The sequence below is a fragment of the Etheostoma spectabile genome, chromosome 17 (assembly GCF_008692095.1).
Source record: "Etheostoma spectabile isolate EspeVRDwgs_2016 chromosome 17, UIUC_Espe_1.0, whole genome shotgun sequence".
Lineage (NCBI taxonomy): Eukaryota > Metazoa > Chordata > Actinopteri > Perciformes > Percidae > Etheostoma > Etheostoma spectabile.
In genome coordinates this window covers 20,819,550-20,843,922 of record NC_045749.1, presented here as the reverse complement: position 1 = coordinate 20,843,922, position 24,373 = coordinate 20,819,550, and the positions used below count along the sequence as shown (strand labels likewise).

Sequence of the window (24,373 nt, the reverse complement as noted above, 5' to 3'; positions counted from 1 at the left end):
ATATGATTCTACATTCATTCTAATCATGGAAAAAGAAGTGATCACATTATGGCTATTTCTGTAACACGTTTAACGGATGCAGAATGTAGCTCTGTATCTCCTGAAGAGTCATAGAATGTAGAACATGTCGGGGAGCTCTTGAACTAGCTAAAGTTAGCTACTACTAGGTGAGTTGCCGGCTGTAAACCCAAAACAATAGGCTGAAAGAAGATTTCAGGAAGGAGAGACAATAGCGTTTCCATCAATCGATCTCAAACTAGCCAAAGTTAAAACTTAGTACTAAGTAACATACATCATTCAGTTTGCTTGTTAGTTTCTCTCTACCATATAATGCAAGATGTAGCCTTGAGTAGAGGCTAGTCCAATATTCACACTCCTTTTAGTTCTATGTTTGTTTCCACCAACTCCTGAGGGAAATATTTGGCTCTTTAGCTGCTGAATTTGTTCACTAGCTAGTTGCTTACTTTCTCAGTCCTCTGTTTGGCAGATAGCATACAGTGGGTTGATAAAAGCAGTAAAACTGAACTTGAAAACAGTCAAGTTGTGGGCTGTAAACCCAAAACAATAAGCTGAAGGAAGATTTTACACTGTAGAGCTGAGGGGATTTTTTTCTGTGTCACTAAGAGCAACACCTTTCACATAAAACCTAGTCATTTCAGCTATTGTCAATATAAAACATATTGACTAGAGCAGGTTTTTGTATCTATGGCACAGAACTGTACACAAAATGTTTTAACACTAATCTCATTTTGTGTGCCCTTGGCTGCTCCTCATACTGAAAAAGTAGCACAATTTATTAAGTGGTGCTTTGCAGTGAGCACAGAGGAGTTGCGGCTCAAACCAGTGAGTGTGAGTGTATGCCTGGCAGTAATCTTCCGTCAAGGGAGAGCTGTTACTGTCCAAAACCAGGAGGAGGCCATGTGGAAAGGCCAGGACAGAGCTGCGACAGTGTCAGCCACTAAAAAGAGGAAGGTTAGCCGGCTGGAAGGAGTACATGGAACAGGCTGAAATAATCAGGCCACAATGACAAATGAGCCCAGGGAGGCAGGGAGGAGAGAGGGAAAGTGAGAGAGGAGGACCGTTTTGAGGCAAAAGCAAAAGAGAAACAAGAGTGTGTGATTCTGTTGGCTTGGGTTGGTCTGCAAAGTATAAATGGCCCACATAAAGTTGATGATAGAGACTCAATCACAAGATCCTCGCAGGCTCCTCTGAGGAATCCAGCTACAATGGCGAGAGTGAACGCTGCTTCTTCTCTCAGCGGCCATTACCCAGTCTCCTTAAGACACCTCCACTGGCCTGCTTTCACAAGGTTGCACTCTCAAAGCCATGTACTACAAAAAAGTTCTTCTTTAACAGCGGCAGTTCCACTTAAAGTCCGTCAAGGCTGCATATCCAGGGCAAAATGTTCTGTGGATGAACAACGCTATATTAGAGAAGCAGATTCCTGTGCTTTTGGAAATGATCCCATATTTCACTTTTTATGAGGATGATTTAAGACTCACAGGGCTTGTTATAACTGCTGACCGGAGGGTATAGAGGCTAATTTGTTCCACAGTCTCCTAAGGCCTTGCTCCACGCAGGCCTGAAATCAATATTCCTAATGGAGGCTGAGCAGGACACGGCACATCCATCCTCACCCCTCCTCTTGCTCGCTTTCTGACTCTGATGAAGGGATGGACAATAAGCGGAAAGTCATATGCCACTCTTTCCGATGACTCACCACTATTTTGGTTTCGAAACCTTTAAAATCCTTTAAGACGATCCCAAGGGAATGTGTTCAAAGCTCTAACTCTTTGACGACAGCCGCCGCAGCAACCCCAGCTACCCTCGCCAATCTGCGACTCCATTCTCAACACCACCCGTAGCAGCATCCATTTGGTCATGATTCACTGCTGCGTCTCTGGGCCCTCAGGGAGAATGGGTGACGCTGTCTGAGAGTGATCTGTCGTGATGTAACGCTTAAGGCGAAGCATTGCTATTATTGCTATCGTGTACTATACGCCGTCACCAGGGGATCAAATTCATTGCTACACCCCCAGTGCTTGTTATTCTCCGCTTCGGGGTGAGACATGACCCTGCACTTTGAGGTTTCAAACGTATGCGAGGGAAAGATGAAGTCAGCGTCTTCTCATGTGTCACAAATCCTTACAAGGATTTGTGGATTTGGTGTGTACAGTAGATGATAGTTCATTTTGCCTCCTCCGAGGTAATCCATTCAGTGTACCCCTGCCTCCTACACATCATATCTTTGCACCGAGGGAATGGTCGCACCAATTATTGTGGGCTGTAAAATTGACATCCGCACAGCTTAAGGCAGCCTTTAACCCGCTGATGGGTTTCAGTGTGGGCTTTCACAAGGTTGCTTCCTAACGAATTTCCTCTGAAGCTACGGACAGAGCTCTTTAAAAGCACAGCGGAATTCAGGTTGTCTCAATGAAAGCAAAACCCCGCTTCAGGAAAGAAAGTATAGAGGGTTTTCACGACGCTTCATCAGACCGGTTGTCACCATAGCACAGGCACTGATGTAGATCCCTAACGTCATCAAGGAAAATGGTTATTATTGACGTGTTTTAAGTTGTACCAATAGGTTAGACCGAGAAAAAACATTTGTAATATTATCGACTTCCAAAAGTGATTCATAACCAGGGAGAGGATTGCCAGAAGTTATCAGAGGAAAGGAGGTGCTTGTGGTTGGCAAACTAAGTCAAGTAGTGTAGATGGCAAACTGGGGCTCTTTGAAATGAAAAAAAAACACGATTGAGAGTCACTTGGCTACACTTTGAGTAGCGCAATGATGTCATACAGTTAAGGTTAGGTTGATTTAAGACGTTACTGCATTACTTTCTTTGGCCTTCACAACTCAAACAGTCGTTAATGACTTGGTACTGCGTCTCCGTCACTCATCCACACACCTCCAAACCTTTGTAGGATGTAAGGTCTGCAGCTGTGTATGGGCTCGGCGAGAAAACCAGGTAGTTGACTAGCTACATCGGGATATGCAACGGAAGGAAGAATCACCGAGTCGCCATGGATACAAGAAGAGAAAGCCAACTCGTAAGGATCTGCACGGCCAATAAACCCTAATTTCTAAAAAATATCGCGCCTTTTCTTGTGGTCCAAGACATTCCCTATATGCCTTTGCATCTTGAATGCTTTTCCGTTGTTTAGACATGGCTACATTCACTTAAAGTATCCAAAGTGCACAATACTCCACTGTACTCCGTTCAATTGTTTACACCGAGTATCTCCAATATGGCCGAGCATCCGGGTTACTGCCCAGAACGTGACGTCGGTGAAAACCCTCTGTGTCTTTGTGTGTTAGAGCTGCAGAAAAACCTCACAAATTCTCTGCAATTCTCTTATTTTTGACAAAACTAATCAATGCCAAATCTTGTGCACACCTCCTCTCTACTTGATGCCCTCCTCTGTGATTGCAGAAATCACTACTTCCTTTGACAGCTGTTTGGTGTGTTTTCCCACATACTCTCTTCAAGTGTCTCTTTGACTCCATCCTGGCACTGCATCAATAAAAAAAAACTCCTATGAAGCTTTATCAAAGCTGGCATTTCTCGTGACTGGCATCTTTTTATTTTTTATTTTTTTGGGGTAACAAGGCAGTTCCCAAAAAGCCCCAGCTGAACTATCGCACATCCATTAATAATGTACTTTAATGCATAATTGAAAAGCAACAGAAATCACAAAATCTGACACATTTGACAAGCCTATGGATACTGGCAACTGTCTGATCTACAGGGAATTGGTTAAACAACATACCCACGCCGTGAACCAATTAGGTTCCCAGTTGTTCTACAGTACAGTAAGGGAGACGATGGGTAGAGGAAGCGGCGTTCTCATCAGTCCTATCTTATTACCTGCCCGGCTTAGACGCCATCTGCGATGCATACAGGTGCAAAACATAATATTGTCACGCACAGATGGTCAGAGAGGGTCTGCAAACTGAGGGGAGAAATAACACACTGACCATCGACGCGAGCTATAAATTTCCTTTATGTCTCACTGTGTTCTCCTCTCTCCAGCTTAAGGAGAAAAAGTACTTCCTGATTATCATTTCAGAAAGCTAAACACAGGAAATCTTCAGTCTCAGAAGATGATCCTGAAGGAACCCATGTAGTTAAAGAGGATGGAACCAAGCCAAACTGTATTTTCAGTCAGCTTCTGACTGTAGGAATGTACAATGAGCGTACCATGAAGGATATTATAAATACACATTGTCACTCTCTGGTGGCTTTGTGTGTCTGTCTGGTGACACTAGCACTAACATCAACATAAGCACAGCTGCTCAAGTTCTGGGCCTGTGTGTGCAACTCCGACAGATTCATATAATAACAGCTGCATTCAGACACTATCCCTCAGCTGTTTTTACATGCCATCGCTCTCTGGTTGCACAATGTGACGGCAGTGATAACAGCCTGTTAAGGATGATGTGCCTTTGCTCCCTGCAATCCTTCCTGTAAAGCTTTGTGTGTTATGCACATTTGACAGCTACCCTATGCTTTTTAAGAGAGCCAGCCAAATTCAAACAGGCAAGCTGTGAGCAAGATCGGGGAGGGGAGCGGCACGCTACTGTTAAGAAAAGCCGTCTGAAGGGCCATTCATCCCCATTAAAACTAACTAGACACGAAACTAGACTTGCACGCAAGTATAAGGGGGTCCGAGCACGTTGCATAATTCAGAAACAAAGGCTTATTGACTCTAAGTGACTGAAGAGCCAAGAGCAACGCTCAATAAGGCAGCAAAGCTCTTGTAGTTTTAAGGTGGTGGTTTCACACACATTTGTACCACTCTTAATGTACCTATAGCCTTGCAGAAAGCTTTGATAGATACACAATTCCAATCAATTCAAGTGCATGGAATTTTGTTTGTGCTGACCAAAGCATTACATTTTTTTTTATTAAAAGTGTCCCTGTCACTTTATATTATATATTTTGGTCCTCCCGGTGATCAGTTATCACAGGAAGTGCTTTCCACCAAAGTTATTCCATAGTAAATAAGACTAGTTGCTGGAGGATTTTTCCTATCGTCAAGAGAACATTTTAATTTGTATTGGAGTGAAAGTAGAAAACTCATATTCTTGAAATATGAAAATAAAAATAAAAAATAAAACTCTATCTAGTATAGATATCACTAAAGATACAGTACATTAGTGTGAACTGGAGTCCTCATTGCTATACTATTGAATGTAAATCACAATGTGTGGATTATCCAGAGCAACTATGACTGTTTGCTGAGTGTGTGACCATTATAACATGTGTATAAGGATAGCGGCTGAGCTCATGTTTTCTACTATACACGCTCCCAGTGAGTTGGACAGGCTCTTTGTGGAGTATCTCTGTGAAGCCGACTTAGAAAGCGAAGAGAGGAGGTGTTAAGTGTGAAACTTCTCATTCCCACATAGCTGCAATGATAGCATCTTTGTCACTAATGGCCATTTGAAATAGAGCTGGATGCAGAGTATATGAGAGCAGAGCAGAGCAGCACATGGGAAACTAGAACACAGAAGGCTTTGGCAGCCATACTCTCCTACAGGGAACTATACTATAAAAAATACACAGGCCTACTACTGCACGCTCATTAAAATGCCCCCAGTTTGTTCTAGTTGAGTGGCTTCATCAGCAGGCAAAAATATCCCGTAGATTCATTCTGAATCATTCACAACTTGTTGAGGGATTGAGCTTAAATTTGACTTTGTTCATCTACTCACTATCTACACATAATCAATCCATCATGAAATGTGTGAATAACAAAGTATACTGCCAGCAATTGCTTAGAGAAGACAGGCATGTGCAATATCATTCCACCAATTACAGAGGGCTAAAGTGCTTTGTGTAATATGCCGTGAATGCCGTGCCAGGTCCCCAATTACATTTAGAAATGTGTCCCAGTCGGAGTTGAGCGTTGAATAATGAAAGCAGCCTCCATTCACCCACATATCAGACTCGAGGGAAGAGTAAGGTCATTTCAAACCACAGTAATTATCAAATGTGTGCTTCACAGGCTCAGGGAAAAAAAATTAATATCCCAAAATATCTCTGCTGTGTAAATTGCTTCCTAAAGTAATAGGTGTTATTGTGTTTCAAGCCTTAATTAAACTAAGAAAACTTTGTTTTCCCCACTAAGTGCCAAATGCAGAAAATAAAGTGCATGCAACACTAGCACCATGAGGGATGCAACAGATTTGAAGGCAGGGTTGGTAACTACTTTCAACATACGCTTTTTTACACATTGTTTGAAATGGTCTTTACACCCTGACAGTAATAAATCAATTCAGGGCTCTGAGAAAGGAGCGAAAAAGATCAATCATCTCTAGCTAGTGTAATCCTTTAAAAAACTATAGACAGCTAAAGAAATGGACCAACAGATCCCGTTGCTCTGGACGGAGACCAGTGAAAGATATTAGAAGTTTTTTTCCGGTGATGCTGAGCGTTACTGCGCAGACTCCAACTGAGGTTGACGACGTAGATGTGACGTGAGCAACCTGTCTGAAAGTTGTAAGTCTTCTGGTAGCTGTGCAAGAGAAATCTCAGTCATTTACAATCAGCAGAGACGGAGAGCGTAGGTATATGTTAGGAGATAACATAGACACAGGCTAATTACTGCTAACTAAAATGCTAGTTAACATTAGTAATTAAACCTAAACACCTGATGTAAGTCGAAACTGTCTGCAGCTTCTTCTGACAATTCGGTGATTTGTCGACTATGGGACAGCAGGTCGCATGGTTATGACACAATCGTTAGCCTATTTTTACAAAAACTACGTCTGCTACGGAGCCATACGTGAGATACAAGGTAATGGAGCCTTTTATACATTGTTGTGTTTCTTTAGAAATAAACAACGGACAAATAGAGTCTTTAAACGCTTCAGATGTAAAGTTATTTGCTATCAACGTAGCGTCAAAATGAATGGCGGTCAATGGAATGCTAACGGCAGGTGAGTGCTTCGTAGCATTAAAATGGCGCCATAGGGCCTCCGCTTAGAGAGGAGAGGCTTACCCCCTTGGTAAAAACGCCGACCAATCACTGCCTTTGCCAACAAAATGCCTCCTTGCCCCGCTGCACGTAATCTACGTCCCCTCGTCTTTCTCCACTCTGCTCTGAAGCAGCAACGCAGCGGTGCTCGGGCATGTCTATGTGTGTATGCGGTGGTTAGACAGAGCCCCAAAGAGATGCTACTTTCAAATCTCGCTAGTCTTTCAACATTCCCAACCCTGCCTTTAAGATTGAGCATGCACTCGTCTATTGGGAGGGTACATATACAAAATGCACAGACAGACAAAGCGGGCGACTGACACAGGCAGTGCAGACCACATTGAAAGTGTAAAAACATAGGATAGTCACCAGAGATTTACTAAAAAAACATGTTCAATTTCTGTAGGATCTCAAGCTCTCTAAAGACGTTTCGGACCTCATCTCTCTCTATGCACTGCTGTTTGTTCATGTACTTCATGGCGTACATCTTCTCGGTGTCCCTCTTTTGCACAATGCATACCTGCAGCAGGCAAGGACAGAAGGGAGAGAAAGAGGAAGAGATGGGAGAAGACAGAAAGACAGAATTTAGCATCTTAGTACAAGATAAACGTGTATTTAAACAATGTACATGTACAATCTGCATGTGAATGTTTACAACAACAGCAAAACAGTTTCAGAATGGCATTGGCAGGGGAAAGAGAATTACATCACTTCGTTTTGGAGCCAAGTTTCAGCTACACAAATGCGGACACCCTGCTATGCAAATGAAGTATGTTTTGAAAATAGCCCACAGCATCTTTCAGCTGTTGATTAATGTGATCGTTGAGATAGATGCCCGGGCTGTACCCATGCATAAAACGCTGACACGCTGAGCAACTCCAATGAATTTCATTTCTAAACACAGTTTTAAAAGTTTGTGGCAGAAAAACAACTTTCAAACATATCACCTCATTATTTATTCATCACAAGTTCGGTGGTGTGGTCAGGGTCAGGACGGGACTCCAGAGGGGTCAGATCCATTACAGGTACAACCAAAGTCATTACGCAGATCATGTGTCTGCTGCAAATCCGGCCTTGCTGACAAATATGGAAATATGTTTTTTGTGTTGCTTTGAATGGGCTATATGCAAAATTCAGAACATTAATGTAGCAGTGAACAACTATTTGCTATCTAAAGTTATCGTGGAGCACGGGTCTTCAACAGGGGATCCAGGACCCCTAGGGGGTCCTCAGAGTCAATGTAGGGGGGCCTCCCAATTATTGTAAATTTTTTAAGGTTTTAAAAAAATGTAAAAGTCTTAACATGAATCTTATAAGGGTGCTCCGATTGATCGGTCACTGATCGTTATCGGCCGATAAAGGCTTTAAATAGTTTGATCGGTGGTCTCCATAAAGGCCGATCAGATGGGCCGATGAGACGCACTACTCGTGAGGAAAAAAAACTCTCAAACGGTGTTTGCACATGTTGACAAAATCACATCAATCAGCTTCACAAGTGACATTTGGAGTTCAAATGTATGTCCCCTGTCGAGCCTAGCTGCGCAGTTCATTAATCAGAACTTTGAGTTAAAAAGAGAATTTTCGAGGTCACACCGCGGAGGCTCTTGCTGCCTCATTCAGCGACATATTTCGCGCATGGGGCATCCCGAAAGAAAAAGTGCATTATTCTAACGGATAATGCCAAGAACATGGTAAAGGCCATGAGGGATGCAGATCTACTCAGCCTGCCGTGCATGGCTCATACACTGCAGCTTGCCGTTGCCGACGGAGTTTTATTACAACGCATCGCTGATACATCCTGTGGAACGCATTGTCGGTCTTTTTTTTTTCCGACAAGACAATAAAAGTCGTTTGCCTGCTCTTGCACAAGCAGCACGAGTCTACCTCTGTGCACCATGCACAAGTGGAGATTGTGAGCGACGTTTAAGCACAACAGGGAATATTGTAGATGAGAAGAGGAACAAGCTGTCTGCCAAAAAAGCAGAGATGCTTATATTTCTAAAGAAAAATCTGCCATTGATGCTTAACAAGTAAGCTTTAAGAGATATGGCTTTACTAATCTCTATTTTGTTTTTTTGCTCTGCACTTTAATTACACTGTAAGTTTGTGTAAATTGACAATGACAGTTTTTTGTAATTTATTTTGGAAAAAGCTTATTTGTTAAGCTCTAAACTGTTTAAGATGTTTCTAACAGGAAGCAGAATGTTGAAAAGTTTCTGTCAATAAAAGTAAACAGTTAACAATTCACAGTACACTATCGTCTGTTAATTTTAATACATATACATTGTTGTTAAGACTATAAAAATGTAATATATGACATGATAAATAGAAGGCTTCAAATAGACCCAGTGATCGGTGACCGTTGATCGGTATCAACCAATATTGCTTTCACCAATCGGTGATCGGCCCCAAAAATCTTGATCGGAGCACCCTTAGAATCTTACATATCGTTAGCAAATATAGATCCCCATTGATATAGACATACTGGCCTATAGGTCAGGTAGTCACTGTGCCACATGTATGATTAACATTAAAACATGATTTATAAAACTATGCCAACAATTATTAGGCTATTTTAATAGCCTATGTAGACAAAGGTATGAAGGCTTTAGGCCTCCCTACATGTTACTGTAGGCCCAGTTTAATATGCAACTTCATTTTCTATATATGTAGCAGGGGGTCCCCATTCTATCACTCTTTCAGTTAGGGGGTCCTGGGCTTAAAAAACATTGAAGACCCCTGTCATGAAGTCACATCGCTGATAACGCCGTCCTGATGGCTGGACGTTGTTATTGCGGAAGCTTATGCACAACCCGTGAGTGTAAGCTAATCCCCATTAGCTCTGTCAGCTCTACTTTTGCTGCTGTTTGCACTGCTAGCGCTGTTAGCATTGGTGATAACGCCATCCAGCCATCGTGGTCAGGACAGTGCCGTCTCCAGTGCCCCCAACCCCCCCCCCCCTCGAAGGTGCCTCGCTGAGTGTGAGCTAACCCCGATTAGCACTATTAGCCATAACTTAGCTCAGCCACCCGCATGTTTTTTAAATACTCCAGTAGATTGGCAATAAGATATATAGCCCCTTTAAGACCATCAATGGATGGATAGTCCGGCTCAATGGATAGTCTGGCTCAACGGATGACATTCGACGTTTGAGAGACGAATGCTGAGGCGCATGACCGTCTCCTCTCGCTATTCATGCCACGGGGGCTTAGTCTGTTCCCCTATCCCGGAATAGATAGGTGGTATAGCCAGACCATACTCCAACGTTGACACAGCACTGTGGAGACAGGTCTGGCAATGCAAGACTAATGGCTTGATGACGCTATGAAATTCAGAGGAATGGGATAGGTTTGGATACATTGAAAACTACTGTGCCATATGTATGTTGAGAGAGTCATAGGGGATTGTTTCATGGTCAGTATGGAGGACTGAATACAGCAGGCAGTCCCATTCTCAGCAATCAGTGCATGTAGTATGTGTGTACTGTATTAAAATAGACTTGAAGACATCTGAATCCTTTAATGTGGCTTTTCAGCAGCCTCCAACGGCTGGTGAGATGTAATTTGCATGACAGGGATACCACCAATGCTCAAGTCAACACCATCAGTAAAATGCCTAAGTGGGCCAGGGGGAATACACACTACTCATGTGGCTTCAAATACAAAATGATTAACAAGATGCAGAAAAATATTGTTGTTAGTCTTTATTTCTTTTTCCTGAATTATTCAATGGCATGTAAACAAGAGCCCTGGTTAAGTAGATTTTGAATGGATGGAGGTGATTTCTTTGTCTTGTCTCCATTCATGTGGATTTTTTCCCACAGTATGTGCGTGACAAAGGCTTGAGGTATGAAAGCGTCTCACTGTGGCAGCAGTGCAGCAGGAAACACCATCACTCAGCTTTGTAACACACTTAAAATACGTCAGCCTCGGTTTAAAGCTCTGGGAAGGGGTCGGGATGGAATCTTATTACCGACCCCCTGCATGTAAACACCCCCTCTGACTTTATTTCTCCATATAACCTTGCTTCTTGTGTGCATGTAAACATAACGGCTGTATAACCCTCACAAAAGACAGGAAGTTCACATCGTTAGCCACTGTCCAAGTGCTTCAGGAATCAATCCTAAGCAGCTGTTTCGGCCCACTAAAAGTGTCCCCCAGTACTGCGAGTGTAGCACTTGACCATCCTGTGAAGCATTAAAAGCTAAACTGCCCCCTGCTATTTCTGTTATAGACAGAAGGCCTTAGCTGGATTAAATTGTCCACCAAGGCACAGGTCTCCTCATTACAGCCAGAAAGAAAAAACTCTGGCCTTGATAAAGTGTAAAAAAACACCCATCTCAGCTGGTAATTTTTCTCAAATTCTCAATTCCTCAGCCTTAAAGTCGTACAAAAAGGAGAAAATAAACTGCCAATAGGGAGAGAAAATATCCTTTGCTCAAATGAAGATGGATGTCCGTGAATGTGTAGATGCGCGGTTTAACATTTTTCTATCATGCAATGAGTTACTTTGAAGTTGTCTGCTGTATTCAAATGACTTGATTACAGACGAATCATAAAGAATAACGACGTTGGAAAATGCTTTGGTAACGTAGATTTCCCATTGCACAGTTGGATTTTATTCACTTGATTTAAAGACGATTTAAAAAATGAACACCAAAGTAAATGAGGTGTTAAAATGAGTATTTTCCATGTTTTGACGGAAGGAACTCTCTCAAGATTGTAACACACCATCTCTTTAATTGTAATTATGGTTTCCCCTCAAGCAGAGAGCTGAAAATGAATGCCACGTCTGACTCGGCTCGCTGTCTCTCCCGTTTCCTCCGAGCCCAGAGTGTCCCTACTTCTGTCACATTCATCAGCTCATCACAAATGGAAGTCATCAAACCTGCTTCAGTGTCAGATTATACTGAAGAAAAGACTTTTTTTATTGGCTATTAGCTACGTTTTTAAATCCTAATTGAAGATTTACCACTCTAAATTGGAAGCAATTAGCAAATTTTCACCAGTTAGACCAAAAACAGCTTCCCGTTTTGCTTTTTCTTAGCTTTACTTTCTGTTTGTATTTCCACGCTGTATGTTTCACTTTATGTATTTCATCTTATACGTGACGTTGTTGGGGTTGTTGCCGTGTAAACCCAAATCCACTAAAGGACAAGTAGAACATGCTAACCTATGTCCGATTGCAGGGATCCAGGTTCCCCTGACTCATTTCCTGGTTCTTCTTCTCCATAAACAACATGAAATCAAGGAGAGGGTTAACTTTTCCCATTACAGATTTCCCACCTTGGTCAGAAAACACAGGGGGGACACTTTGACAGACAGATTCGTTTAAGAGGATGGAGGAGGGAGGGGGAGGGTGAAGTAGGGCTTGTAAGATGGCTAGGCTGGTGGCGTTTGAAAAAATGTGTTTGCGAGATTGAATATTTACACTAGACTATGGAAATAAGCAATTAGGTTTAACTATTTATTACTACTATTAACTATTACACACAGGCCTGAATTACACACACATGCTCAGGTCCTATACATGCACTAATGGAGAGATGACAGAGTGGGGGGGGCTGCCCATGGAAAGGCGCCCCGAGCGGTTGGGTGTCCGGTGCCTTGCTCAAGAGCACCTTGGCAGTGCCCAGGAGGTGAACTGGCACCTTTCCAGCTACCAGTCCACCACCATACTTAGGTCCGTACGGGGACTTGAACCAGTAACCCTCCGGTTCCCAACCCAAATCCCTATGGACTGAGCTACTACCACCCCCTTGTCTTAAGTTATGATGATGAGTGTGTGTGTGTGTGTGTGTGTGTGTGGGGGTGGGGGGGGGGGGGGGGTCAGGGGGAGGGGATGTGTTCATGTTGTGAGCTGTTTGTTTTGTTTTAAAATTAAATTGTTAATCACGAAACAGGGACAGAGCAAAGCAATTAACGTCAGCCTAAACTCTGGACAACTCATAAACAGAATATGTTTAAAGCACTTTTCTCGCTCCCCCCCCCCCCAAGTTGGACGTGGAATTGTCTCACCATGTCTCATTGGAACTACACATCCACCACCTGATCTGGCAAACTTGCATGGTGTGGTTCTAGCCGGTAGAGAGCCGTTCGCCCTGTTACGAGTTGATTAAATGATTTTTGGAAAAATTACTTTAAGAACAAAAAGTTCTCTAGTGTTGCATTAACTTAACCGGTAAACCCATAAACATACTATATATAGTTAATAATTTGCCTTGGAAGTACTTACTACTTACAATAGGTAGCAAGCTAGTTAGCAGAACATGCCATCAATATATGTACACTTTAGAGCAGATAGACACTGTATAAACCATTTATTGCATTTTTGCTCTTTTAAGTATAAGTATCAATATATCTGTATAGGTATTGTTATCAATATAATTGTCATTGTCAGTCATTGCAGACTTGTAATGTCTGATGGTTTGAATACTGTTACAGAAGACTTCCCATATCCCTATTAAATAAAGTACTTTCTGGGGGGAAAAGCCAAATATGTAATATCAGCAGAAAATATTGCTTATTGCCAGTTTAAATTTTATAATCCTACAATTGGATTTCATGTCTCAGTATCAATTCAACCATACCCCATACCTCCTTTATAGACGTTTTTTTTTTTCCCAGCCCTCAGCATAACACAGCTCCAGGCCCTCCCTTTTTCCATCTCCCTTATTGAGCTCAGCACAGACCCAGTTTCTCTTTGCTCTCAGGCCCGTCTGAACCATCTGCACTGGGCTAGAAGGTAGGCTCCATTAAAGCCTGCAAACGACAAAACGTAAAAGGTTATCGCCACGTTTTGTTTTTCCTTTTACTGTAAAGGCAAATGGGTAGCTGTGGCTCAGAGGTAGAGCGGGTCGTCGCTCAACCACGAGATTGCTTCCCCAGCTGCATGTCAAAGGGGTCCACGAGGAAGACATGGAACCGCGAGTTGCTCCCCGGATGCTGCTGTGTAGCTGTCCACTGCTCCTATTGCTTAGGATTACATTGTACTGTATGATTGGATGTGACAGAAAATAGTCTAAAAAGTGTTTGAATAAGCCTCTTTCCCATATGCACCGTAACACATTCATGTTTAAGCAATTTTCCAGGTCTGCATCACCTGGGAAGAAGAAATCAATTTTTAGAGACACTCCGTGGCTCAGAGCCTACTTTGGAAATCTTGTATTTATGACTCTGCTGGGAGCTAAAGCAGCTACTTTCTCTAATAGAGCATGCCCAAAGTCTCTTACGTACAGCCAGCGAGAGACAAGAGACCTCCACCACACAACATCAAAATACCTCGTGTGAGTGAGGAAGAGCCGAGTTGTGTGGTAACTCGTCTCGCATTGGCAGACCTTCCTCCACAGCGCTGCGGAGGAGGGTCTGGCTGGTCCACGCAACATTCCGGGGGTCTCTAAGTTTATTGGCTTTTCTGTAACCCTCATGTTGTCCTCGGGTCAAATTGACCTGTTTTCCTATGACAATGTTCTTTTTAATTCCCCAAAATAACATGATTGATTCCACACAACGCTCTTTGGCAAGTACAAATCTCGACTTTCACTAATGTTGGGGTGTGTTATTTAATTTCATATTCCATTGTGAGACATAAAATACAATGTCTTAAATTCAGCTAATGAGTTATAATTTTGCTTTTACTCAACATAGGCATTACATAACATGATTGACCTACTTCAAAATAACTGTAAAAGTAAAATTAATAGTTGCTTTTAAGTAAAAAAAAGTGGAAACATTAAAAAGTGACAAAAACTAGAAGGTTAAAATAGACAAATGTTAAACATTGCAGGAACAAACGTTTAAAATCAAAAAAGTGTGTAAGCATTGAAAAAAAAAGCATCAAAGTGTTGAAAAAAACGAGACAAGTAAAAACTTAAAAATGTTGATTAAAAGCCTAAACAAAAGTGTTCATTTTAAATTTTGACAGGAAGCCAACACAAGGGTTAAACCAATCACGATCGTCGTGGGCGGAGCTAAGTGCCCGATGCAGGTACGGAGCCTCTGCTAAATAGACTCGGGGAGGAAGTGGTTTTGGTGGAACGTGTGCACGTAGGGAGGCGAGATCTGGACTTAAAATGGCTGTTGAGTGTGTGATGAGAATTTTACTCAAAAAAAATATATAAATATAATTAGAATTAGAATGTTTTCCCAAATCGACCAGAGCAAAGAAAGCGAAAGTTCGGGGACATCCAGTTGAAAATGAGGGACATCCAGTTGAAAATGAGGGACATCCAGTTGAAAATGAGGGACATCCAGTGGAACCGGGACAATCCCGGTATTAAAATGTTGTCAATATGGATATGAGGAAACTAACTTGAGAAAATACTTTCTACACAAGGTCTATGAATGACGGATAAACCAGAACCGTATTGCTAATTTGGGAGCACTACTGATTTTTTTTTTTTAAATTGGTCCCTGCTAACTCCATCACTTGTGACCAATGGGGAATATGAGAAGTGAATAGCTCAGTGCAGTGAATTATCTATTTAAAAAAAAAACCATCTATAGCACACTGAGATAAATGGTGGGACATCATTTTAACACCTTATGGTATAATTTAGTAAATGTTAATGACAATGTAAAGTAAGTGCATAGCAATATTCATTAAGCATCATCATTCAGTTCATTCTCTCCTTTGAATGTTTAATGCGGCTTCATTTAAATGCAGCATGTGCCCTGTATGGTGTCTCGTAAGGGTCAAGGTGCTGCGTGCGCCTTTGCTCTTTTTTGTGGAACAAATGGACTTCTAACTACTGCCAGAATTCCAATAAACAATTCATTGATTTGTAGAGGCATTGGTTTGGTTGAGGAGGGAATCAAAATGTGTTTGATAAATGAGGATTATGTAATAAATTGATCTTTAGGTCAGGGATTTGGACAGCAGTTAAGGTTATCACCACGGGAGCCTTCATGTTACTGACCTGATTGCGTAGCATCAGATATCTGGAGCTCGAAGCGTGTTGCCAAGCGCTGTAAAAGGCTAAATGCCGACTGTGGTTACCAAAGATGAATAGAGCTTTACACATGACGTAGACACGCAGGAACTCTAAAGAGAGCTGACAGCAGCAGAGAGAGAAACACCTCAAGGCAGTTAACAGGGGAACGTTTGTAACTGAAATATTGAATTGCTCCGTTTTGAATTTCTGCCATCCATTCTCAGTGCATGCCCCTCAGTAGGTTGTTTATTGTCAGACTTTATACATGACACTGTTCATTTTGAATGAAGTCAAGTCTTCCTGACCATATTCTCTGATGCACAGTACATACAATTGCATTATATTATATACACAGCTATTTTGAGATTTCCTTGACTAAAAAGACTAATGACTGCGGTAGCAGATATCACACTGTCAGTCATCTTCCACCGTCCCCATCTTATCTGGAATCCTCAGGAGCCGGTCAGCGGAGTGAAATGATGACTTTTGAAAAGGATTTATTCATATATTCATTGGGCATATTAGCAATTCAATGCATTAGCCCAGTTTAGTACGGAGCAGAATAAAGTAACAATTTTGAGGCGAGATGTGTCAGGCCGAATGTTTGCAAAGCTATTTGCATATGAATGGAGACATTTTCACCCAGATTGAAATCCAATGAGATGAAAGATTCCGCTCATCGCTGTGATGGCTGGCTCAGGAGCAGAGTGATGGCTTCTGAGACCAATTGTCTCCGAGGAGCAGTGGACACTGAAGTGTCCCTAATTAATTCTGTAACATCATCTCCAAAATGCGAATGGTCAGCATGAGCCAACCCGGTCGAGGTTTTCATTGTTAAATTCCAATCTAGGAACACCTGCTATTTAGATTGCCTTTAAATATTTGTCAGAGATAAAAGGTCATTTTGTTTTCGACCGGGCAGGGTGGAAGGACGATGGTGCCAAATGTCTCCGCTGGCCGGGTGAGTGCATCTGGGGGAAGAGCTGGCTAAACGATCGGTCCATCCACCAGAACAGGCTCTGGATTTTCCAGCCTCGAGCCAGCACGAATCATCCAACAAAAAGGTACTCCCGGTGCTGTCCACTTCAAATCTTAGTAATTAAAGTCCATCTTAACATTCTTCATTTACAACTAAAAAAGCTTTTCATCTTAAGTTCTCATTGATTAAGAGTGTAAAGTTTGGGCACCCAGATAGCTCAGTTGGTAGAGCAGTGGGGGGGGGCTCCCAATACATATCATCATGATACTTATGCCACAATACAATATTATTGCGATTTGAAACATATTGCAATATTCGGCGATATATTGCAATTTTTTCCAACTTCTAATTTTTCCCAATTTCTAATGATGTTCCCCAAAAGAAACTCTGTCGACATCTGAATTTTTTTTTTTTTTAATTCATCTGTTCATATCAGCTCAATTTTATTGCTGCAAATTGTCAAGCAGACAAATTGCCCAACACATGTGTAATAGAAGATCCATACTTGCCGCCTGTGTATCGATACAGTATTGCCACTGAAAATATCGCAATACTATGCTGTATTGATTTCCCCCCCCACCCCTTTAGAGCAAGTGCCCAAATATAGAGGGTTAATCCACGATGCTGCTGGCCTGTGTTTGACTCCGACCTGCGGCCCTTTGCTGCATGTCATCCCCCCCTCTCCCCTTTCATGTCTTCTGATGTCCTATCAAAATAAAGGCTGAAAATGCCCCAAAATAATGTGTAATGCTCAAAAAACCCTGTCTAATTTCCTTCATCCGGACAGAAGTAAATAGTGTATTTGTTTAGAAAACTTACTTAAAACACTGAACCGCTGAGCCTGTATTCAGGGCAATGAAGGAACATGTCACCCAGTGCAACACTGTGGCTCACTGATGTGTTTTTAAAAGGTTTCAGACAACGATGGAGCTCTATGGTGCAGAGGTATAAGAGAAATCGGGGTTTCGACACAGATATGCGTGAGTAGAATACATTTTGTGCTGGTTTTGGTCTTTTAATTGGATTTATTGACAAAAAAAGCAAAAATATAGAATACCACCAGACTTATTCTTTCTCTGTGCGGCTCCCACTATTCATGTGTTTACCATGGATTCAATTCAAAAAGAGCATTGTTTGAGAAGAAACACTAAATGAATGTGCACCCGTGTTTTGACCAGCTGTATTTACATACAGCGTGTGAGTAAAACCTGCTGTCACGGTCCAGGTGACAATGAATTCAGCACAGCAGCTGTCAGACCGCTCTAGTCCCACGCAACAGTGAACGTGAATGGTGTTTTGGTTAATGAGCAAATACAATTGAAGGGGGAAAAAAAAAAACAGGCCATTCACATGGGCTGTTTCCAGTTTATACTCGGCTCCAGATTCCGGGTCTCTAACCAGCGGGAAAGGTGACAGCGCTGGCCCGGGGTGAGATGCTGTCACGATGTTGGCTGTAATCTCTGACCACCAGCTGCACATAGCACCTGTTTATCTCTCCTAAAGAGAGCTTTTTAGAAGGTGGACAGACACCCGCACACACGCACACACACACAACACAATATGTGTATTTTGATCTATTCATCCCTTTAACCACAAAGTCATGTGGAAAGCAGACAGAAACTTCCCTAAATGTAGAAATGTTTAAGAGTTAGAATTAAATAACATTTCAGTATCTTAACAAACCAGTGGGTTATATTATTATAGTATTATTCTTTACATAGTGGCCTATACTGGACTGTCTGTAGGAGAGATGCCTGTCCAGCCAAAGGTAAATCAATATAACATCACTGTGTCTTTATTTAGGGATTTAGAGTGCTACTTCTAGTGGGGTTTGGGTGATGTTAATGTGTCTTATGTTAGATGTGTGTGTGTGTGTGTGTGTGTGTGTGTGTGTCTCTGTGGACAGTAGAAGAGCCGACTCATTTGCTGTGGAGTAATTCAAAGGCAGGGAGCACCTCATCCCTCAAAGACAGGCGTCCAAAGAAACCCTCCTTTGCGTTACGTTCTTTGCATTCGATACTCACTTTTAATAGTTTCGAGCTCTGAAGCATGAAACCACCTTTGATTTTCTGCAGTGCAATCATTATTTAATCAGTGCTAAGAACGGCACTAATAACGATGAGCTTGGCGTGCCGTTTCCGGGGGTTAATCCACGGGGTCAGCCGTGGGCGCCAGGCAGGCAGAGAAACACGGTCCTGTGATTCAACAACACATCCACCCTACCAGCCACCAGTCTGAGTAAAGCCACCACGTTTTTTTGCCCATAAGTTCTACAAAAAAAACGTTTGAAGATCTTTAATAAGGCACATACGAGCAGCAATTACATAATAACAAAGGCAGTTCCTCCATGGCTTGTGATGAGACCAGCTACTCCATTAAAAAAAGCAACAGGGGCGCCCGGATAGCTCAGTTGGTAGAGCGGGCGCCCATGTGTAAGGGTTTGACTCCGACCTGCGTCACTTTGCTGCGTGTCATTCCCCCCCCCCCCCCCCCCCCCCCCCCCCCCCCTTTCATGTCTTCAGCTGTCCTGTCAAAATAAAGGCCGAAAATGCCCCAAAAAACTATTTTGAAAAAGAAAAAGCAACAGTAATCCATTAATATTTCTGCACGGAAGGGTCACAAGGGTGTGAGATTTTATTATAATACAGCCCAGTTTCACGTTGTCACAGTATTACACTATTATTATTATTATTATTATGTGTTACAATGACCTTTAAAGTAATGAAAAAATGTTGGTTTAGCTGACGCTTAATTATAACTGAAACTCAAAGCCATTATTTTAAATGGAAGAAAGTGTGAAAAGATCCCATTTTGAAAATAAAGAAAATATTATTCTACTATACTTATAATATATTACCCTATTATTATTATTAGTAGTAACCCTACTGCACAGTAAACCATCCAGATTGCCTACTTTCCAGATACAGCCTACTAAAAGAGTAAAGGCTCAAAGATGCTGTAATAAATATACATATTATGCCCATCTACTGAAGATCATGAGACTAATCACATATTCCAGCGATGATTTGCGAGGTCATTGGCTAATGTTTTCTGAAAAGTGACCAGTATGACTGAGGCACACCGATTTAACAAACCAGTCCTTGAGTCCATGCATGTCACTCTTTAGCTTGTCTTAATTAAACCCAAAAGATGCTTTCTCCTTTAATGCCTGTAGAAGGTTATCTGGACTCGAGTCCTGATGCAAAAAAAAAACAACGTATGTGATATTAAAAAGATCAACAGCTCATGTAATACCCTTTTTATTAACTGAGGGTTACCTAACAATTGAGAGTTATGAAAGAAGAGGTGTGAAAAATATCAGAGCAGAGGCAGACTGACAGGCCTACACTCTAAAAAATAATTCATGGGATCAGTAGGTAAAGCTTAAAATCATGAGCGTTTTTAGCACAAAAAATTGAATTTGTTACGTATAAATGTTTTAGTAAGTTGATAACTTATTTTAAGAAGTAGATCAAACTGAAAATAATAAAAAGTGTCTTAACTTAAATACATATTGATTATGAATAAACACTTTTACGTTTTCTTAAGAAGAGAAAAAGATTGAGTTAGTGCTACTTGTCATTCTACTGAGCATCTTTCAAAAGCTGAGTTCAGTACTGAACTTGCCCGGACATGCTTCGCTGGTTGACCACGCCTTCTACCAGACAAAGAAGAGCGGGAGAAACTTGGCGTGTTTCCAATAACTCTACTCGAGTCGTGTCACTGTGCGTCCGTTTTCCACTGCGAGGCAAGCCGTGGCCGGTCATCATAGCAGAAAACGGCAGCAACCCAACGCGACACACATACAGAAAGTCAAAAGTGTGTTTTTTTGCTACAGCCAGAAGGCAAATCAGTTTCTAAATAAACCTGGAGGCTGGCAAAAAAACCCCGCTGGATAAACTTGTTACCGGTAAACACAGCGGGCTTGTTCAGGACACCCCCAGCTCGACTGAGTTTGCAAGAAAATACTTGGTGAGTCTCTTTCTTTGTTTCATTTGCATGTAGTAACTGTATTAACAGACATAATTTGTTTTCACGTGCTCAAATTGAAGTTGTAGCTTTTCCTAAGCTAATTCACCAACTGTTGAGTTAGCATACATTAGCAAGCTAGTCTTAATAGCACCATGCTTCAGAGCAGTTTTTTGTTATCTTTTGTATGCAGTGGTAGCTTAACGGCACTGAACTGCCATTAATGTTAGCATTCTGAAAAAGCATGGTGTAAGACAAAAGCCCAATTATGTGCAGTTTTTTGCAAGTAGATTTCATAGTTTTAAAATTAATTGGAGTTGTAAAATTTGCAAATTTGAAACACCAAAAAGGACTGAGCTGTTAAAACATTATAGACTTAGACATGCCCATGGTGGACAATTTCTCCCTTGTCTTTATTGGGATTGTTAGTGCTCATTTAAAACATGGGGCAGTTTGCGTACCCATCTTTCAAGAGGCTATTCAACCTGTGAGACAGTGACACATAGAGAAGTGTTGTCTTTTAACTGTCTATGTTGTTCTCTAAACCCTATCTCAACAGAAAGAGAATACTTTGAGCACATTGGTCGTCACTTAAAAAAACAGTTGTTGTGAATGAAGCACCACCAGTCACTAACCTAAAACACCGATGGCCTGCTCTTTTGATGCAGCTCAGGTAAATATTTTTTCATAAAATGGTTCACAGTACGTTTCATTTTAGGGTCATTTTTTACATTACCAAATTGTGCTTTTGTCATTTGTGTCTTATATTTAAACAGCTAAATGATGAATTCAGGAGGATCACCACTATTAACCTCGAGGCAACGCTCATGGCAAAAACTGGACCAGCACACAACAAAAATACAGTCCTTGGTGTCCTTAAGAGGAGGGGCTTCAAAAATGAATTTTCAGCGCATAAGAAACCTGCTAGAGGTAAGTAATATAGTTAATTTCTAAATGTTTTTGTAGGTGATATTGGGTTAAATAATCTTGATTTGAACATTATATTTTGGTATGGGTGATGTTGTGTTGGTTCACTTTCAGTGGAGAGTGTTAATTAGACTTTTGACAAATTTGACAGGTGGCCAGAAACACAATTTCACATGAAAACTATCAGTGCTCCTTGTCTGCTGTATGTATTAAGAAGCAGCTGGTTGCAATCCAAACACTTATAAGGGAATAATGTATCTCTGCTCTGAAGTTGCTAAGAAAAAAAATCAATTACAACCAAAACTATATGAGTAGTGAAAGGTAACAAGACAGGCATAGTAAATGTAATAACAAAGTTGAATTCAAAAGCCTTAACAGTTTCATCATTGGTCATCATTCAACACTTGTACCAGTACAACAGAACAAGGAAACTGAATCATGTATAATTGTTAATATATTACATAACAGATTTAATATTTATAAGGCCTTTTTAAAATTTATTCATTATTTGATTTTAATTTAAAACAATACAGATTGGTAATTTGTACAGTCTAAGTCTTATCAACCTCATTCTTTGGTTTGTTTTCCAAGTGATCTAATTATTAAAAACTTAAATTCATAGAAGAGCAGTTTAGCATATGTTTTCTTGTTCACAGGATGAGTCTGTGGAAAAAAGGAGAGGTTGCTATCTGTGGTCTAATGGTGTATCTCAGAGGAAAGGAGGAGGATCTCTTCAAAGAGCAGTTGGTAGGTAAATCCGACACTTAAGTTCACATACACACTGTACTTTGTGTTACTCTTGATTTTAAACATGAGGAGTAAAACACTGACATTGATTCTGACCTACTTATGCCAGGATGGTGGGAATATTGTCAGTGAAGTGATGGAGATGGTCTTTTCCAGAGGTGCCACCATGTCTGATCCAACCAGCGCCAGGATCTTCATTGAGGGAACAGAAGTCCTGCAAGACTTGGACGTACCCAGAGCATGTGCCTTGCTAATGGGGCTGATATACGGACTCAACCTCAGCTACCCAAAAGAACGAAAAAACACTTTTGAGGTATTTCAAAAGATATGCCTTTAGCTGGATGGGCTGAAAGCCAGTCCGAAGGTTATGTCTTTAAAAAGTAAACTGCTATGCTAAAAATGTGAAGAATTAGACTGTCCTCAAATTCAACAACATGGTGCATGGTGTTTTTTATTGTATTTTTTAACATGCACCGCACTGGACTCAGTGGATTGGGCCTCCAAAATTTACGTTAGTAATTTGAACATGTTCTATTTTTAAGGGCAACTTAGAAGCTCCCAAATACACTAATAATTTTCATTAAAGGGAAGCTTTGTTATTTTTCAACCTGTCTCTGTCTGTCTGCCTGTCTGACTGACTGACTGACTGAGGGAAGACTATCTTTAATTGGCCCAGTATTGATAGAGAGCGCATCAGCTGGCAGCTGCAAAATGAGCTAAAAAATACTTTTTAGGAGACTTGGTTTTACACAGCCACAACAAGTGAAGGGAAAGGCTTTCCATTCTGTTGTAAGGACTTACAGTAACCACCTGTACCTGTTAGAGGGTGAAAAAGAGAACTATTTGTGAACACAATTTGACGCAGCACATTTGCCTTATAGAACTACATTTCAGCTCATTTTGTAGCCACCAGAAAGATGCGCTCTCCATCAATACTGGACTAATTAAATATTTCTTCTCCTCATCAGTCTGGTACACACAGGCTTGGGGAATTAGGGTCCAGGTTAAAAAAAATAATGACACTCTCTATTAAAACTGATTTGGGTATAAATGTATGTATTTATTTTTTGTCTAAATAGGCTTGTTTATTTTGTTTATGTTATAAACTATTACTATAATATAGTTTATACGTTAACATTGTTTTTACAATAAAATGTTTTATAAAAAGGAATTGCTATGTGTATTTTATTCTTGTTAAAGTGAATTAAGTTATTAACACAAAGTTAAGGTAACAATTTGCATTAACAATTCTGAGTACAATGGAAGTAAAATAAGTTAAAATAGCTTAAATTAAGTAATTTGACAACATAATATTACCTAAACATTTTCATGAAATTTAAGTACATTTACTTTAATTAAGCTTGTTAGTCATGTTGGTTGTACTTAAATAAACGAGTTAAACTTACTATAAAAGAATCACGGCATTTACTCAAAATAAATAAGTTAAAATAGCCTAAATTAAGTAATTTGACAACTTAATATTACCTAAACATTTTCATGCAATTTAAATAGATTTACTTTAAATAAACTTGTTAGTCATGTTGGTTGTACTTAAATAAATTAGTTAGTCTTACTATAAAAGAATCGCCACATTTACTCAAAAATGGCTGAGTTGGAACTACTTAAAAAAGTCCATGCAAATTGTTACCTTAATTTTTTTAAGTTAAGCCACTATAATCTTTTTTAGAGTGTATGAGCAGGAGCCTCAAACTACCCTCAAATTAGGAAAGCAGGAAGTTCATTACACGCCTTTAATAATGGGTTTCATCCATCACAGAGGAGATATTAAATCAGAACTACCAATACAATCTCACTCTTGGCTTTTAATATAC

The 24,373-nt window shown here is 40.8% G+C and overlaps 1 protein-coding gene and 2 long non-coding RNA genes across 3 annotated transcripts in view; 2 read left to right on the top strand and 1 right to left on the bottom strand.

Annotated features, from left to right (window-relative positions):
- The window catches only part of stk32c (serine/threonine kinase 32C), a 99,989-nt gene that overhangs the window by 25,809 nt on the left and 49,807 nt on the right, over nucleotides 1–24,373 (bottom strand). Inside the window, 2 exon segments of the mRNA XM_032542119.1 lie at nucleotides 7,357–7,390; nucleotides 7,393–7,507. Coding sequence (XP_032398010.1) covers nucleotides 7,357–7,390; nucleotides 7,393–7,507 — 149 coding nt within the window.
- On the top strand, nucleotides 9,494–19,802 carry LOC116705721 (uncharacterized). Its single transcript, XR_004336005.1, has 3 exons — nucleotides 9,494–9,728; nucleotides 12,373–12,376; nucleotides 19,792–19,802. It is a non-coding gene; the product is annotated as an uncharacterized LOC116705721 (long non-coding RNA).
- On the top strand, nucleotides 20,616–23,580 carry LOC116705720 (uncharacterized). The gene is made up of 5 exons (XR_004336004.1): nucleotides 20,616–20,870; nucleotides 21,427–21,540; nucleotides 21,644–21,797; nucleotides 22,451–22,541; nucleotides 22,651–23,580. It is a non-coding gene; the product is annotated as an uncharacterized LOC116705720 (long non-coding RNA).